Here is a 15,438-nt window from a genome sequence, read left to right as displayed (position 1 = left end):
CACACACACACACACACACACACACACACACACACACACACACGTCATATGCTAAAGTCTATTTTGGAATTTGTAAATGTCCCTTGCAGTAGGAAACAGAGCTAATTTATCATTGTATCTCCCAAGTCTCCCCCTTTTTATATTCTATATCAAGAGAAATTTTGTAATATAAAACAGGACACCACACAGATCGTTTCTCATTGGTTGTTTTTTTGTGTTTTGTTTTTTCTTGTGACTGTTTCTTACAAAAAGAAAAAGGGACCAAGAATAAATAGTGACCATGACAGAGGCAGTCTTGGGGGCCAGGCAGAAGCATGACAAGAGGAACTGTGAAGGTGGGGGAGCGGTCAGGGCACCCTAAGCCCAGACTCAGGGTGGGGCTCTAACTCCATCACTGCCTCTTTCCAAGCAGGTGTCTTCCGGAGGCCACACATGCCAGCCTTGGTCTGTCCCGACCCTACCCACCTGAATGTATCACTGCAGTTTAACCAGGGTGACCTAGACACCACCCCTGGGGCAGGCCCTGCCAGCTCATGCTGCCGAGGGGAAGCCTGGCGTATGTCCCCACAGGCTTTGCATGGCTGGCGTCTTCCATTTCTACAACTACCTCCCTTGGGACGGTATCTGCATTCATAGAGGATAAATCCTCACCACCTCTGAGAACAGTGTCAACAAATGTCACCTGGTCTATGGCAGCTGGGACTGTACTGAGCTGGCAGTGGCAGGGTCCGTGCTCCAAGTCAAGAGGTGGGACTGAGGGACTGGCACCAAGCCAGTGACAAGAGGCAGATAGACACAATGGGCCCTTCCTGAACGTGCAGGGACTCGACACTCTGCCAGACCTCGGTTACAGAAGCAGCCCTGGCCACTGCTGAGCACGTCCTCCACTGAGTCCCTGAGTCCCCTCCAGTAGGCAAAGGCCATGGTTACGGGGCACTTGGCAGCAGGAACAACTGAGCCCAGGGAGGCTGTGAGCCCAGGTGCCCTAGAGAAAGAGTCCTCGGGTATAGGGGACCATCCCCTTGCAGAAGGGAGAAGCCTTGGGCCAAATCTCTTACTTACGTGTGCTTGCTGCTGAAGGGTAGGGAGGTGCTGGGAGCTAGGACCAAGGGGAGGAGCCACACAGGCTGGTGGCACCAGGGGCGTGCCTTCAGCTCTAGAGGCCACTTACGGGGCTGCTAAGGGATGGCAGACTCTCTTGGGTCTCTGCCCGTTGTTGCATGTGAGGGGCTGTTGGCTTTAACCTGTAGGCCTTGGGGCAGCCTCAGGAGGGCATCTGGAGGAGACACTAAGCCAGGTGTAGCCATGCAGGCCTTGGAGGCCATGCCAAGGAAATGTCCCCACTTGTCTTCTCCTCAGAATTCCTCATGCACTAGGAGGCTATAGGCAACCAGGAGCCAGGGACTGTCAGGCCTGTGGTCTATTGCCTAACCCTGGCCTCTTGGGAAGGGACTCTGGGGCTCTGGGACACAGGCGGCCAGCCAGAGAAATCAGAACACACTAATACCCCACAGCAGGCCAAAGAGAGGGTCAGATGTGCAGGCTGAGGATGGGGAACTTGGCCCAAGGGAGGCAGTCACCCCCCTTGCTAGATGACCTCAACTGGGTCTCTAGAAACACCGTGTGTGTGTGTGTGTGTGTGTGTGTGTGTGTGTGTGTGTGTGTGTGTGTGATGAGGGACTCACACATCGGGTTTCTGGATGGGGAGAAGCTGAGAGCCCCTGCTGGGGCCAACACAACCTCCTAGAAAGGGCTTCCTGGCAGAGGAACTCACCTTGACTCAGCCCAGACCCCAAAACTTAATCTAGACTGTGCCTGTTAGAGTCTAGAGGCCAAGGAACACAAGGCAAGGAGTTGTCCCTCCACAGGGGTGAGGGGTAGGGTGCAGAGGCCACAGCCTGGTTTGTCACTCCTAGAATCCCAGGAGATCCAAGATGACTCCGTGGAATGCCTGGAAGAGAAGGAAGGCGTGTGCACCCTGCCTGCCTGCAGGCCTGTCTGGGACCCATGGACAGTGAAGTCCCCAGCTGCTCGGGGCCCAGGTCCAGGCCCAGGCAGGTCCCAGCCTGCTACACTTTCTTGGGTTTCCGGCCGACTTGGTAATAGTAGTAGATGCTGACAGTAACAAAGAGGAGGCGGCTGGCCAGGAGCAGCATGGTCCCCAGGGACACGAGGCCCGTCTCAGCAAGCGTGGCAGTGACCACTGTGAAGGAAGTCGGGGGAGGCAAAGGTCAGGAGCGGACACGCGCTTGAGTCTCTCCCATCAGGATTCTAGGCTGAATACCCTCCACCATCCCTGTGGGGGTGGGACACGCAGGCTGACGACCTCCAGAAGCCTAACACCAGCCTAGGCCACTCTGCTGCCCCCAAGTGGCAGGTGCCTAGAAGTACACCACTCTGAGTGGGGGGGGGGGCTTGGAGGGTACACCTATGGGAGGGAGCGGCTGGGCTGTGGATTCAGAACACTGGTCTATGTTGTAGGAGCACCCAGTGCTCTGCCCTCCTCCTCCTGCACCCTGATAGCCTTCCCACCATATGCCACTCACCCAGGGACTGCACCCCGAAGTAGCAGGCCTCAGTGAGCAGAGTCCAGCGGATGATGACCTTCTCGGCTGTGTAGAGCGCGTTCCACATGATCAAGGAGATGCCTGTTGGGATCAAGCACAGGGGCAGCCTGACCCCTAGCCCAGGAGTCCGAACCCACTTATTCCATAACACCCACTCCTCAGACCGGACGGCCCCTCTTCCAGTCCTCAGCTCTTCAGCTACAGCTTTCCCCCGAGGCGGCTCACATTGCTTCTAAAGCCCTATCCAACCCAGGCCAGGTGCTCATCTCCCCAGGACTTGTTATCTTTATCTACACAATGGGGCGAGGGCCTCCAGCCCTCTGTCCTTGCCAGGGCAGTGAACCAACTACATGCATTCTAGCAATGGTCACAAGGTGGCAGCACAGACACAGATGAAGAGGCCCTGGCTACCAGGCTGCTGAAGCCCAGCAATACTCACTAAGGAGTGCACCACCGTAGAGGCGGATGGGGGTCTTGCTCGCGACCTCAGCCCCATCGAAAACTGCATCGTAGAGTTGGTCAGGGAGGGCAAGGGCCTGTGGGCAGCAGAGGAGCACAGGGTCAGCTATGAGGTGAGACAACTGTTAGGGACCTCTTTAGGGCAGCATCCGATGCTGGGATACCCAGAGCCCAGAGCACGTGTGCTGGTTACTTTGGGGCACAGCACACCAGTAATGGGCAGGATGTCAGCCGGGGAGCTGGCTGAGACCCAGAAGGATGGACCTCAGAGTCGAGATAGCAGCAGCTGGCGATGGCATGGAGGAGCAGCTGGGGGAAGGGAAAGGGCCACACCCAACCATCTCCCCCTCCCCTCCCATCTAGGTCTAAGTCTGAGGTGCCACCAGCAGGCAAGCACAGGACCTACTTGCAGCCTGGGTGGGGACACACAGGACTCACCATGATGGCCACACTGGAGAACAGCATAGCAGAGAGAAACTGCCAGACCCTGGGGAGGTTTGGAGAAGACAGTTACAGCCACACTCACCCTGACCCCCACTACCAACCCAAAACCCAGGGGGAAGCACCCTGTGCAGCCCAAACAGCCAGGGCTATTTGAGGAGGCACTGAACAGTGTGGATGTAACTCAGAGCAAGGCCCAGTAATGTAGGATCTTACACATACCCGGGACACAAAACCATCCAAACAAGACCTGCTGCTCACCTGAGCCCCAGAGGCTCCCGCACAGCAAACTTGATCTCGTTGCCCAAAACCTGGCTGATCTGTGGACACACACGTCAGAGGCATCAGGGAAGACAGCCTTCAGCATCCCACCCACCTTCCTCCCAGCTCCTGTGGACACCTGGGGGCCATCAGAGCATCCCTGATTGACACAGAGGTTTCCCCAATGCAAGGTCAACCTCTCCTGCCTCCCTTGGTACCCAGACAAGAGAACGGAAAAGAGGTGGTTAAGAAAGAAACTCAGGGTCTGCCCAGCAGGAGCTGGAGGCCTGGTTCTGTGGGTCACTGATATAACCTTAAGGAAGTTACTTAGTCCGACTAAGTGAGTCTTAGCTTCCTCATCTGTACAGTGGGTCAGTAACACATGGATAACCGGCAGAGCTCGCAGGATGCACACATGTCTGTAGGAAGCACTGGGGTCTTGTCCCCAAACTTCTGCCACTAGGCAGAGCATTCCCCTGACACTGCAGAGGGTCCTGGAAACTGCAGGCTCCTGGCTCCTCTTCCTAGCATGGCTCACCTTTGACCGGTGCACTTCGCCATCGTCATCCTCCCCGCCCACACCCAGGATCTTTCTGGTCTTCAAGCGGCTCACAAGATCTGTCTGGCTGTGCTTCTTCATGAGCGGAGGAGGCTGTTTGGCTGCCATTTTTTCTTCTGCTGAGGGACATGGGGAGACACTGGCCTCAGTCATCGTTCCTGCTGGACTTCCAGACCCCAGGTCCCAATGTAGGGTGAGAAGGATGTGGCCAGGCCCCACCCGGGGCCTAAGAGAAGATGGTGCTGCAGCTGCCTCAGTTTCCTCTCCTGTAAAAGGGGTTGAGGAGGATGCTTCCAGCCTGGCCCCCGTGGACATGACCCAGCCCAGGTGACTGGGTCAGACAAGGCCTTACACTCAGCCCTGGAGTGGCAATATGGGCTTTAGAAAAGGCATTTGGACCGGGATGGATCTCACTGACAATATTTCTGGGTCATCGAGACAAAGGAGACTTTAGAGAGGTAAGGACCCTGCCCAAGCTCACAGTGAGTCTCCTAAGTCCTAAAGAGAGGGTTAGTCATGAGGGAAGGTGACATTAAGCCCAGAAAATGAGGCTTTCAATAGTAGTAGCCACACTGCCCGGACGTAAACCACTCCCCAACATCAGCATCCACAGCCTCTACCCCAGCCTACCTCTGCCCACCATCTTCCACAGCCCTGAGTCATGCCACCCCATACCACAGGCCAGTCCTGGACACGTACTGAGATGGGCAGTGAGCTAGATGCTGAGATGCGCACTGGAGTCTGAGACGAGGGGTCCTCTCCTGTGCTCAGTCCTCACAACCTAGGAGAGAAGACAGGGTGCGGAGGGGAACCAAGTGAGGCTCTGGCTGACCCCAGGCAGCTCCAGTCTGCATCTCAAAGACGCCCCGAAGGATGGGAGCAAATGTAGAGCATTCCTCAGGTGGGCAGAGCTCAGCCAGGATGTTCAGAGTCCCACTGAACACGAGAACAGCATCCCAGCCCTCATCCCCACCAACCTGCTCACCCAGCCAGCGCCCAGAGTCCTGGTACCCCAGTATCTCACTTTCACCCCAGCAAACTCATTCCAAGGCACAGCTTAGAAGTTCCTCCTTCCACCTGCTGCCCAGCGCCATGTCCCTTCACAAATGTCTTGCAGCCCCAGGGAATATAATATCCCCAGATCACTCAGGTTCCTTCTCAAACCTCCAGAACCTTGAAATGAAGTAGAGCATTCCAACAAACACAGTAGCAGAGTAGCGCAGCGGGTATGGGTGCTGGGGGGGGCAGCGACGGGTACATAGAAGGGGTCCTGGGGTTTTGTTCAAAATGACAACACCACAAACCCGGTCACCACTGGGGCTGAAGGACGAGCAAGACCTGGGCCCCGGGATCCAGCACACAGCCTTATTCTTCATGTGTGAAATGAATGGCTGTTTTCCTTCCTGTGCCTGATGGAGGGAGACGGGATGCAACGACTGCCCAAGCCCCATAGAGAGGCACTCAACACCACTAAGGGGACACAGGGATGCCCTTTTAGTCACACTGTTCCAAGTGGGGCCAAATCCCCAACCCAGGCCACCACTTTCTCCTGACTCCAGACAGACTAGACACCAGACAAGGGTGCAGAGCCCGGCCCGGCCAACCCTCCTTGAAGGACAGAGATATCAGCACATACTTCACATGTCCCCTCTGAGAAATGACTGTGCAGATAATTCATGTCACTCCACCGCCAGGTCAGGACACAGTGAGTTCACATGTCCAGACTGCAGTGTGCTAGCCCAGGTGTACCCTGATCTCCCACTTTGAGCAGTTACAGGTCTGAGCTCTGTCACTCCAGGTCTGTCTGGATTGCTCTCATGTGTAGCATAATCAGAATCATAAAGCATATGACAGTTTGCCCAAGCAGCGTCTCCCACTCAACGGGGTGCCTTTCCCAGCTCGCCCGGTGCCCCAGGCGTCCATTCCTTTCTACTGTGCATCAGTGTTCTGTGGGACACTCAGAGCAAACAGGGACATTCGGTTGTTTCTGCCTGTGCTTTGTGTGGTTTTAGTGGGGACCACACATTTGCAGGCCTCTGAGGTAAATGGCCCGGGATGGGCCTACTGAAGTGTGTGGACAAAGCAGACAGTTAGGGCACCACACACGCCTTCCACCATACGCATGACCCTCCACACTCCTGCTGTGTCCCTTGGTGAGTCACCTCACTAATCCGAGCCTCAGTCTCCTTATCTGTGAAATAGGACTTTAGCTCCAACCTTGAGGTAAATATGGATCGGAGTATAAAGAGAGGCACCTGCACAGAACACAGCCCATCCACTGAGTTCCTCTGTGTGTCAGGCATGGACAGCGAGACACCAAAGCTCTGCTGGTGTCACCAGGAGTCAGAGCAAATTACTCCTTTTAGAGTTCTCATCGGTGATATGGGACAACCCCCCCCCACACACACACACACCCAACCCCACCCCCACCCCCAAGCTGGTCTAAGGAGAATCAAGACTCTGGACAGAGACAAATTCAGAAAGTGACTGCCAGGCCACAGCTGGAGAGCTGCACACTCCACGGCCTGGACTCACATCTGGGACCTCCAGTGGTTTAAGTTGGCCTGTATGCCATCTGCTTACCACTGTGCCTCAGTTTCCTCTCTCCTACGGGGAAAGGAGGGGCTAACTCCCAGAACGCCGCGAAGCATGTCGACTCCCTCAACCCAGTGGTCAGTGTCCCATCTTGGACAGTGTCCAGTGAAGACCGCAGTTATTAGACAGGATGCCGCCACTCTCCCCAGCACTCCCCCTACACTGGGCCATGGTGGCTTTGACAGAGAGGACCAAGAGAATGATTTCATTAACCCTTTACCCACCACATGGGACCAAGACCCCAGACCTCAGTAACAGGCACAAGGCTAGCTAAATCGTGTCCCTCCTTGTTGAGCTGGAAGCATCTCAGCTAGGGGCAGCTTTCCTCTGCTCCATGACTCATCCACTAACACACACACACACACACACACACACACACACACACACACACACACACACACGGCCTTTTGGCCTCTCTTCCCCACCAAAGCTATTTGCCAAGGGTTTCAGGCACCTCCCCCACTCCATTCCTGGGAAGACTGGCAACACGCTGGCTTTGAATCTTGGCTCTATCCACTTAGGGGCTGCAGGCTTTAAGAGAGCCACTAGGGCACACCCAGCCTCAGTTTCCTTCTGTGAACGGGGGTGGGGGGGCAGGGATGCAGAAGTGCCAGTGAATGTAGGGTACCCTCCAGCCATGAGCCTTGCCCTGGTCAGGGTCTGTTCTCCCTCCCAGTGACCTTTCTTTCCTCACTCAGATGACGAGAGAGGAAAAGACCCCTTCCACTCAGGCCTGCTTGGCTTCCTGCATGCTACCCTGAGGGCCTCCACATCCCCACGGTGACTGTGGAAGCGGGAGGCGTGGCTAACCATCCACCCTCATGCTCCCAACTGTGGACATGAAACAGGTGCCTGCAAGACCATGCCCTGCCTCCCTTTCCTGTCAGAGTCCTTGAGAACATCCGCAGCAACCCTCCATCCTTCTAAGAGTGACAGTCACTCTGAGCACTCGTCCAAGTGGGAAAGTCCTCCTCCTCTCCCCCCCCACCTCACCCCCCACTCCCACGCTCCGCAGGTCAGCTCTACCCCTGCCCTCCTCCTCCGGGTTTGGCTGGTCTCCTGTGTGCATCCCTAGACATCTACCACCTAAGTCTCCTCACCTCCCACTCCCTAGTTCCAGAGGCTGACCCCACAGAAGAAGGCCAGAGGGTGTGTGCTCCCCAGAGCATCAGTCCTCACAGCCCAGGCCTCCCTAACTGCAGTCGACAGGGAGAGCCAAGAGGCAGGCAGTTGTTGCTCCTGCCACACACTGAGCAGGCAGGAACTTAAGGTCCATGGGTCAGGATCTGCCCGAAACTAAGCTGCAGCTATTGGCCTAGGGCAGAGAGGGCTGTACAAAGGGCTGGCTTCCAACCTGGTCACTCTCTAAGGGGCGGGGCCTTTAATCCAGTAATGTCATCTGAAGCTACAGTGCAATGGCTTTGAGGACAGTACCTTCCTGGGGTACTGCAGGCTCCAGGGGAGTGGGTGTCTAAACACAGGAAAAGGAGGGTCCCTGGGTGTACAAGGCCAAAGAGTGAGAATCGACATTCCCCAGTCCCTGCCCCTGCCACGCCCTGTTTTTGGAGACAGAGTTTCTCTGAGTAGCCCTGGCTGTCCTGTAGACCAAGCTGGCCTTGAACTCAGAGATCTGCCTGCCTCTGCCTCCCCAGTGCTGAGATGAAAGGCACATGTCACTACACTCAGCAGAGGGACACGCTCTTAATGACTAGGAAAACTTGGAGGCAAAGCTCAGCTCTTTCTCTTCACTTCTCTGTGACTTCAGGAAAATTACCGCCAAGTCCTCATCTAAGAAGCTAGACTGAGCCTACCCAGGTAGTTTGTGATCCAACATAGAGTGCAGCCGAAAGAATCGGGCTCTTGGACTGTGTTCCACAAAGGACAGCAAAATGTCTTGTGTTATGAATGAACCCCTAGCCAGATGCAGCCCTGGGCAGCAGACCTGACCTGACGAGGCAGGGGCCCACACCTCCCATGCAGATCCTGGAGGACTTCCCCATCCTTCCCAGGAAGCCTGGTTGCCATAGAAACCAATGGACTGCAGCTGTCCCGACAGGAGGCTGTGCCCAGGAGGGCTGGCTTAGGAAACCTGCTGGCCTGGGAGGGGGAGGGGAAGAAGGGACCCAGAACACCCACAGCTGCTCCAGTGACTTCCCCTGAGTAACAGCCACAGCCCTTCAACCAGGGAGCCACTTCCTCCCCAGTGTGGGCACAGGTGCAGCCGCTGCAAATGCCCTCCTACCAGTGAGGAGGGAGCTAGCTGCCCACATGTCCTGCCTGAGCTGGGGACAGCAGCCAGCTGCCAGCAAGCACATCCAGGCTGGGAACCCCCTGAAGTCCACATGATTGCCTGTGACGGTAGCCATATTTCCATTGCATTTTTCAGAGGAGAGCACTAAGGCCCTCGAGACTTACTTATTTGGGAGTCCCTGGCTTGGAGGGTGTGGCGGCGATGGAATTCAAGTTCACTGCGAGCTGAGCTTGCATGAGACCTCCGGAGAGGATCCGGGGGTGGGAGGCTAGGGGGATGAATGTGTGTGCATGTCTGTGCACTAGTACCTGGTTAGGAACACGGAATGCCCCTCCCCCCAAGCATAACTGAGCCTCAAACTGTCCCCTGAAAGTCTTGGTGGGTCCCCAGTCTAAAGCCTCACCTCCATGCCCTGTCAGGCCTCTCTTAGGTTCAGGGCCTGTGCTGTGGGCAGGGTTCTGGGAACCAGTGCCACCAGTGAGAGCCCATTGTTCTGCTATCGCTCTGTGTAGAACAGCTGGAAATAGGTTTGAACAGGGCTGCATTCAAGTGAGGACAACGACAGAGTTCAGAGTTTGGGGGGTTCTGGGTTGCAGAATCTGTATCATCTGAGGCCTCTTCTAGGGAACCCTTGTCTGGGACAAGATGGAGGTCCAGCAACCTGCTAGGAATCAACCGCTAGGGCCCTGTGGCAAAGTGACCCACATCTTGAGGTTGTCATGGAGAACAGAGGGTGAAAGTACCACATTCCCACCCTAGGCTTGTATTCCCAGACCTGGACTCAGGCAGACCTGCTGCCCCGTGAAGAGCCACATTCCCTGCCAACTGGGACCACGCCCCACCCACAAAGCCAAGGGACATGGGACCCAGCCTGTAGGACTGTATGGGTCTCTTTGGAGATCTTCCAGGCCCAAACAAAGGGAAAATGGAAGAGAAGCTACTGTGCCCAGGGCCTGCTGGCAGCGGAGCAGACCTTAGTCCCCAGGGAATGGAATTATTCTATAGCACGCTGCCTGGGCAGACAAAGCAGTGCCATGGGCTCGATTGTCACTAAGATGCTGGCTGTGAACAGTGCAGGTGACAAAGACCATGCTTTCAAGCCCTTAGTGTGGTGGCCGTGACCACAGACCCATCCCAGTGACAAAACTACAGAGTCCATGCCAGGTTCCTCGAACCCTCAAGATCCTGAGTCTGGGACCTGGAGTCACTGGGAGGTCAGGGTGCCCTGAATCACTATGCTTCAAGGAGGACAGCTGAGGTCACAGGCATGACGAACCCGGGCTTGCCGTCCTGACAGTTTTCTGTGTGGGTGGAGAGTGTGGTCTCCAGGGCCCTCCACAGGTTTGACTAGGCAACCCTGACCCCGGCTATATAAACACATTTATTTGCATTTCGATGAGGCCCTGCCCAGCCTCAGCAGCCCCTCTTCCCGCTTTCCTGTGGAGATTTTCTCTTCTCATCTTTCCTCTCTCTGTCTTTGGAAGGTGGCTGACTTCCAGAGGGACGGAGGAAAGGCCCTGACTCTCATCACATATATCTATCTTCAGAGCTTAGGGGACAAAAATAAATAAATAAATAAATAAATAAATAAATAAATAAATAAATAAATAAATAAGCAATGGTAGCTGTGTGAGAGAGGGTGGGTGGGACTCAGGTCTGGGGGCCACACCCCTGCCTGCGGGGATGGGGCTTGGCTTCTCCCCGAGGGCTGGGGGCTGCTGCCCTGTGTAAGCCAAGGCCCGTTTCTCAGGCAGCCTCTCAGAAGTCACCTACAAGGCCTTTCCTGTCCTTCGGTCGCTTGCAAAAGGCAAGGCACAGCATGGAGAATTCCTGTCCTTTTCAACCCTGAGTGGGCCAGCCTCCCTGGGGCCTGGTGACCGAGAGTCAGTGCCCTCAAGGGCAGCTGGCCCTGTCATCCATTAGCTTCTGGTTCCCACAGGGCCAGGGCTGCCTTATGAATAGGCAGCAGTCCCCCCTCCTCAACTATTGTCATTCCTCCCCAGACCTCTCCCTTGCCGCTCAACAAAACAGAAGGGGCGGGGGGGGGGGGGGGGTGGCGGTGGGGAGCAGGGGAGAGTCTTCCTTGAAGACAAGCTTCNGACCTCTCCCTTGCCGCTCAACAAAACAGAAGGGGGGGGGGGGGGGGGGGGGTGGCGGTGGGGAGCAGGGGAGAGTCTTCCTTGAAGACAAGCTTCACTTCAGCACAGTGTCTCCAGACTGGATGATCTAAGCCCTGCTTTCCCCAGGGCAGGGATCAGAGTCCAAGGCTGAGACCTCCCTCCTCATTCCAGTCTCTGGCTGAGTGGTTAACAGGGCAAGTCACTCCTCAAAAGGTCCATGCTCACTCACATCCTCTGCCCCTATACCCTATGCAGGGCGTCAGAAGACAGGCCTGCCTCTCTGGGCCTTCCCTCAAAGTTCCCCATCTGTTAAATGGGCATAATGACACTTACTTCCCCCTGAAGAGAAGTTGCCTACAAACATCCAGAATAGTTGGTGTTTTTGTAGCCAGTGATCAACAAGGCTGCTCTTTAGACTGACAGACTCAAACACCTGGCCCCAGTTCCCCCCCCCCTCTTTACTAAAGCAGTTACGGAGCAGAACCCCTTCCAGGAATCCATACCCACGCAAATAGGGTGTTCCAAAGAGGGTAGAGGAAGTGGGCTGAGGCAGAATCAAGGTGACTCTGGGTCACGACCAGCACCCTGACCCAGGCAGGCGTGAAGGAGCATGAGGGTCTTGGGAGGTGTGTGGGGGGGTTCCAGGGCACTCGGCCTGAGCGACTGTCCTCCTGTCCCTGTCTACTGTGGCTGTGGTAGGGACAGAGAGCTACTGGGGATGAGGCTTCCCCACCTGGAATCAGAAGAAAATGGCACCACGGGGTTAGCTGCCCCTCCTAACAGGGGGGCTATGGGATGCTGGTTTAAAGATTCTCTCTTAATATCACCTGTGAGATGTGGGGGTCCCCATCCTGTCTCACCAGTGCCTCCTGTCTCTTCCTCACCACTGTCTATGGGAATGGCACAGTGCTGCCTCTGGCTCTTTGCACAGGCTATTCCGCAGGACCCGGAAAGCAGCACTGACCACTCCTTAAAAATGGCCTCAACACCCCAACACTCTGCATGTTCTCCTGACTCTGGCTTTCTTTCTGAGACGAGGTCTTCCTACATAATCCAGACTTCTGGGTATTGAGAAAAAAATGCCAAGGCACGGCACGTGGCCCAATCGACTTAAGTATTATTTATTTATCTCGTCTTGCTTAAGTCACAGCACTACCTAGAGTCTTGACAGCTTCCACAGGTGTGCAGGGACCTGTGGGACCCGTGCTGGCCAACTGCGACATCACTCTTCTGTGGCTCACTCACTGATACTTGGAGCAGTAAAAGTGAACACACAGAAAAACCAAGAATAATTCGTGAGGACCCTGCCCCTAGCCGGCAGCCTCTGTCTCCAGCAGAGGGGGCTGTCACAAGTCCAGGCTGTGAGTTGAGGTGAGAGGAGCGGCAGAGGTCCTGGACCCAGAAAGGTCAAAGCCAGGGACAGCAAGTGAAGACAGACAAACCTGAGTTCTGAAGAAGAGAAGCTAAGGCAGAGGGCACCTAGGACACGGAGGCCAGAGGGGACCCTAGGAGAGCGCGCTGTCTGTACGAAGGCGACAACAGAAACCCGAAGTATATTCTGACTTCCCAAAGATCATAATAATATTTTTTTTTTTCCGCCTCGGACTGTGCCAGAGGCTGCCACTAAGGGGCAGGTGGTGTTCTTCCGGATTCTTCCAGGAACCCACCAGTCCCGTCGGCGGCAGGTGGCGGCCTTTCTCCAGGAGCCTCCAGATGGGAGACACAGCTGGGTGGGTGTCCCTGAAACCCAGGGACTTCTACACTCTCTCCAGGCCCCATCCAGAAAGTTTTTCTAAAAGAAACGAAACAGGAAGTCCGTGCTGGGGGCCTTTGAGGAGGCCTTGGCTGTGTGCGTAAGGCTTTGGGTCAAAGTGGGAGTGGGTCCTGGGCCTACCCTTGCTCCTCCACCTCACAGGCGGGAGAAGCCCGCTCCATGCAGGATGCAAGAAGGCGACGAATGGGGCGCCGAAGCGGGCGGCTGGCCTCGCGGTGCCCCGAGGATGGTGCGCGGAATATTTTCTGCGCACTACACGGGACCCCAATCCATCCTGCGCCAGGCAATGACGCTACCCTTTAGAGCTGTCCGCGCGGTTTGGGAGAGAGTCGCCCAGGTCCACCTGCAATACCTCCTGACACCATCATCCCCGACTGGGGTCAGGCCCAACCACTTTTCTGACCGCTCCTCTCCAGCAGGGACTCTAGAGTGTCGCCGGCTTTACCCCTTCCCCCTCTGATCTATCTTCATCTCCGCACCGAGGACACTCCCCCACTTTGTGAGGCGGGAGTCCGCGACTCCTCCAGTCCCCGGCACCCACACAAAAGGTCCGGCCAGACCAGTGGACAGCGGGAACCCCTCCACCTTCTTCGCCCGTGTACCCGTGGGGGCGAGGACCCGGAAACTCGCAAGTTTACACCGCGCACTCCTCCGGCCGGGAAACAAAGGCGGGAGGAGGGGGGCGGTGGCGAGAAAGGGGGAGGGGACCGAGAACCAAGCGCTTAAGACAGAGACCCCAAGATAAAAGAAACTGCTTTACTCTCCGCTCTCTCTACCTCCGAATCAAAGAGATAAAGCCCGGGAGGAGGCCGAGAGAGAAACAATCAGCCCCTGGAGAAGGAGGTGGCGGAGAAGAGAGCTGGGGGAGAAAGGGAAACCGAGTCAGTGCAAGGGAACAAACGAAAAGGACAGAGGACGGTGCCACGAGGAGCTCAGCGGGGCTCTCGGGCGCCCGCCGCCCCGCAGGTGCCAAGCTGTCCTCGCGCCCGGCTGTCGTTCGCAGGGTACTCGATGCCCCCGGCGGTCCCTAAGGCCCCCGGCGTCCCCCGGCTGCTCTGCGCAGGCAGCGGCCGGCGCGGTGGTAGCGGCGCCGAAGTGTGAGGCTAGCGGCTGCCGGCAGCAGACTTACGTTCCTGGCGCGCGGGGTGCTGCGCTCGCGGAGCTGGCGTGCCCTGCGGACGCTCCGGCCCGGGGAGTCTCACATCGCGGCGCCGCGCTAGGCAGGCAGGCAGGGCAGGGCAGGGCAGGGCAGGGCAAGCTGGACTCCTGGCGCTGCTGGGCTCACCCGAGTCTGGCGGCCCGCACTGGTCCCTCCTCTAGTGCCACGCACAAGCCAATGGCGCGCCGTCCCCTCCCACGCGCTGGGCTGCCTCGCCCCCGAGGTGGCCGGGGCGGGCACAGAGGGGTTGGGGGGGGGGGGACCCAGAGCTGAAACAGAGGGCCTACCGGGAGCCGCCTGCGGAGGGCGCACCCACGCTTGGCTAGGGGATCCCCGGACGAGGACATCCTGCCGCTGCGCCACCCAGGACTTTCTCGGAAGTTCTGAAGACAGCGCCCCTTTCTCCCCACCCCACCCCCGGACTGCAAACATACCCCTACGGGTTTATAAAACACCCATTCTCAGGCCTAGGCCGGTGTCTAGGATGGAAGGAAGGCACCTGCTTTGACCTACGTGTGAAACAACACGGTTAAAAACAATTTACAATTCACCATTTGCTAAAACACTTTCAGAATAAAATCTTAGCGTTCCCAGCAGTCCAATAGGACTAGTCCCAGTTCACAAAACTTTGAGTCATTAATACTTAGCCAAGGCCTGAAGATAATTGGTGAATGGGTATTCTGTCACCCAGACCACCCATCTTCCCAGTTTGTAGTAAATCCCAAATGACAAGAACTCTCACCCTCTGAGACTTCTACCGCAGTCGCTGTGCAATGTGCTGCATGTGGCAAGGTTGGGTCCTACCTGTGGCTTCAGAGTATTTGTTGGAAGCAAACAGCTCATGCCAAGAGTCTTGAGGAGTCTCTCAAACTAAAAAGATGGCACCTACAACCTCTGTCCCGTGCCTGGCTCTGGACTCCCTGGGAAACCCTTTATAGCAGTTGATTGCTGCCCAGGGTCCTACTTCCTGCTGAAAGAAACCTCTGGGTCTTGTCTTCTGGACTGATGTAGTGAATAAGGCTTGGAGGGAGGGTGGGGACCGAGAGAAGCAAGGTTAAAGGTAAAGAACTGGGGCACAGATGGAGAGTAGCTGTCCCTCACCATATCCCAGCTAGGTGTGCCTCTGGCTCCAGAGTTAAGTTTTGCTTTTCTGCTCCAGGCTACAGATCTGGAATACCTGGGTTCAAATCTTGGCTCTGCTGTTTAGCTTAGCCCTAGGCAAGCAAGTTTCCTAACCGCTCCAAGTCTTGCC

General features: G+C 56.3%; 1 protein-coding gene across 3 annotated transcripts; it reads right to left on the bottom strand.

Annotated features, from left to right (window-relative positions):
• Nucleotides 1–190: 190 nt before the first annotated feature.
• Nucleotides 191–14,345, bottom strand: Tp53i11 (tumor protein p53 inducible protein 11). 3 transcript variants are annotated; one of them, XM_021193890.2, is made up of 8 exons: nt 14,157–14,345; nt 4,987–5,068; nt 4,267–4,553; nt 3,729–3,787; nt 3,465–3,513; nt 3,007–3,103; nt 2,547–2,648; nt 191–2,203 (listed from the first exon to the last, which is right to left on the bottom strand). In XM_021193890.2, the coding sequence occupies exons 3-8, from the start codon at nt 4,438–4,440 to the stop codon at nt 2,070–2,072; spliced, it is 615 nt and encodes a 204-aa protein (XP_021049549.1). In that variant the 5' UTR covers nt 4,441–4,553; nt 4,987–5,068; nt 14,157–14,345; the 3' UTR covers nt 191–2,069. The 3 variants fall into 3 exon arrangements, with proteins under 3 accessions (XP_021049549.1, XP_029392784.1, XP_029392783.1); XM_029536924.1 differs by having other exon boundaries at nt 4,267–4,406; XM_029536923.1 differs by having other exon boundaries at nt 4,267–4,403.
• Between the last annotated feature and the right edge of the window lie 1,093 nt (nt 14,346–15,438).

The sequence above is a fragment of the Mus pahari genome, chromosome 3 (genome assembly GCF_900095145.1).
Source record: "Mus pahari chromosome 3, PAHARI_EIJ_v1.1, whole genome shotgun sequence".
Taxonomy (NCBI): Eukaryota; Metazoa; Chordata; class Mammalia; order Rodentia; family Muridae; genus Mus; species Mus pahari.
The sequence above is the reverse complement of the archived record's forward strand: the minus strand, read 5'-3'. Positions and strand labels throughout refer to the sequence as shown.

What these genes read in the sequence shown, in the direction of transcription:
- Tp53i11 (XM_021193890.2), bottom strand. Translation starts at nt 4,440, where the DNA reads ATGACTGAGGCCAGTGTCTCCCCATGTCCCTCAGCAGAAGAAAAAATG. An exon ending in CTACGGTGGTGCACTCCTTA is followed by an intron (nt 2,649 to 3,006) that starts GTGAGTATTGCT and finishes TGATCCCAACAG; the next exon opens with GCATCTCCTTGATCATGTGG. An exon ending in CTTCGGGGTGCAGTCCCTGG is followed by an intron (nt 2,204 to 2,546) that starts GTGAGTGGCATA and finishes CTTCCTTCACAG; the next exon opens with TGGTCACTGCCACGCTTGCT.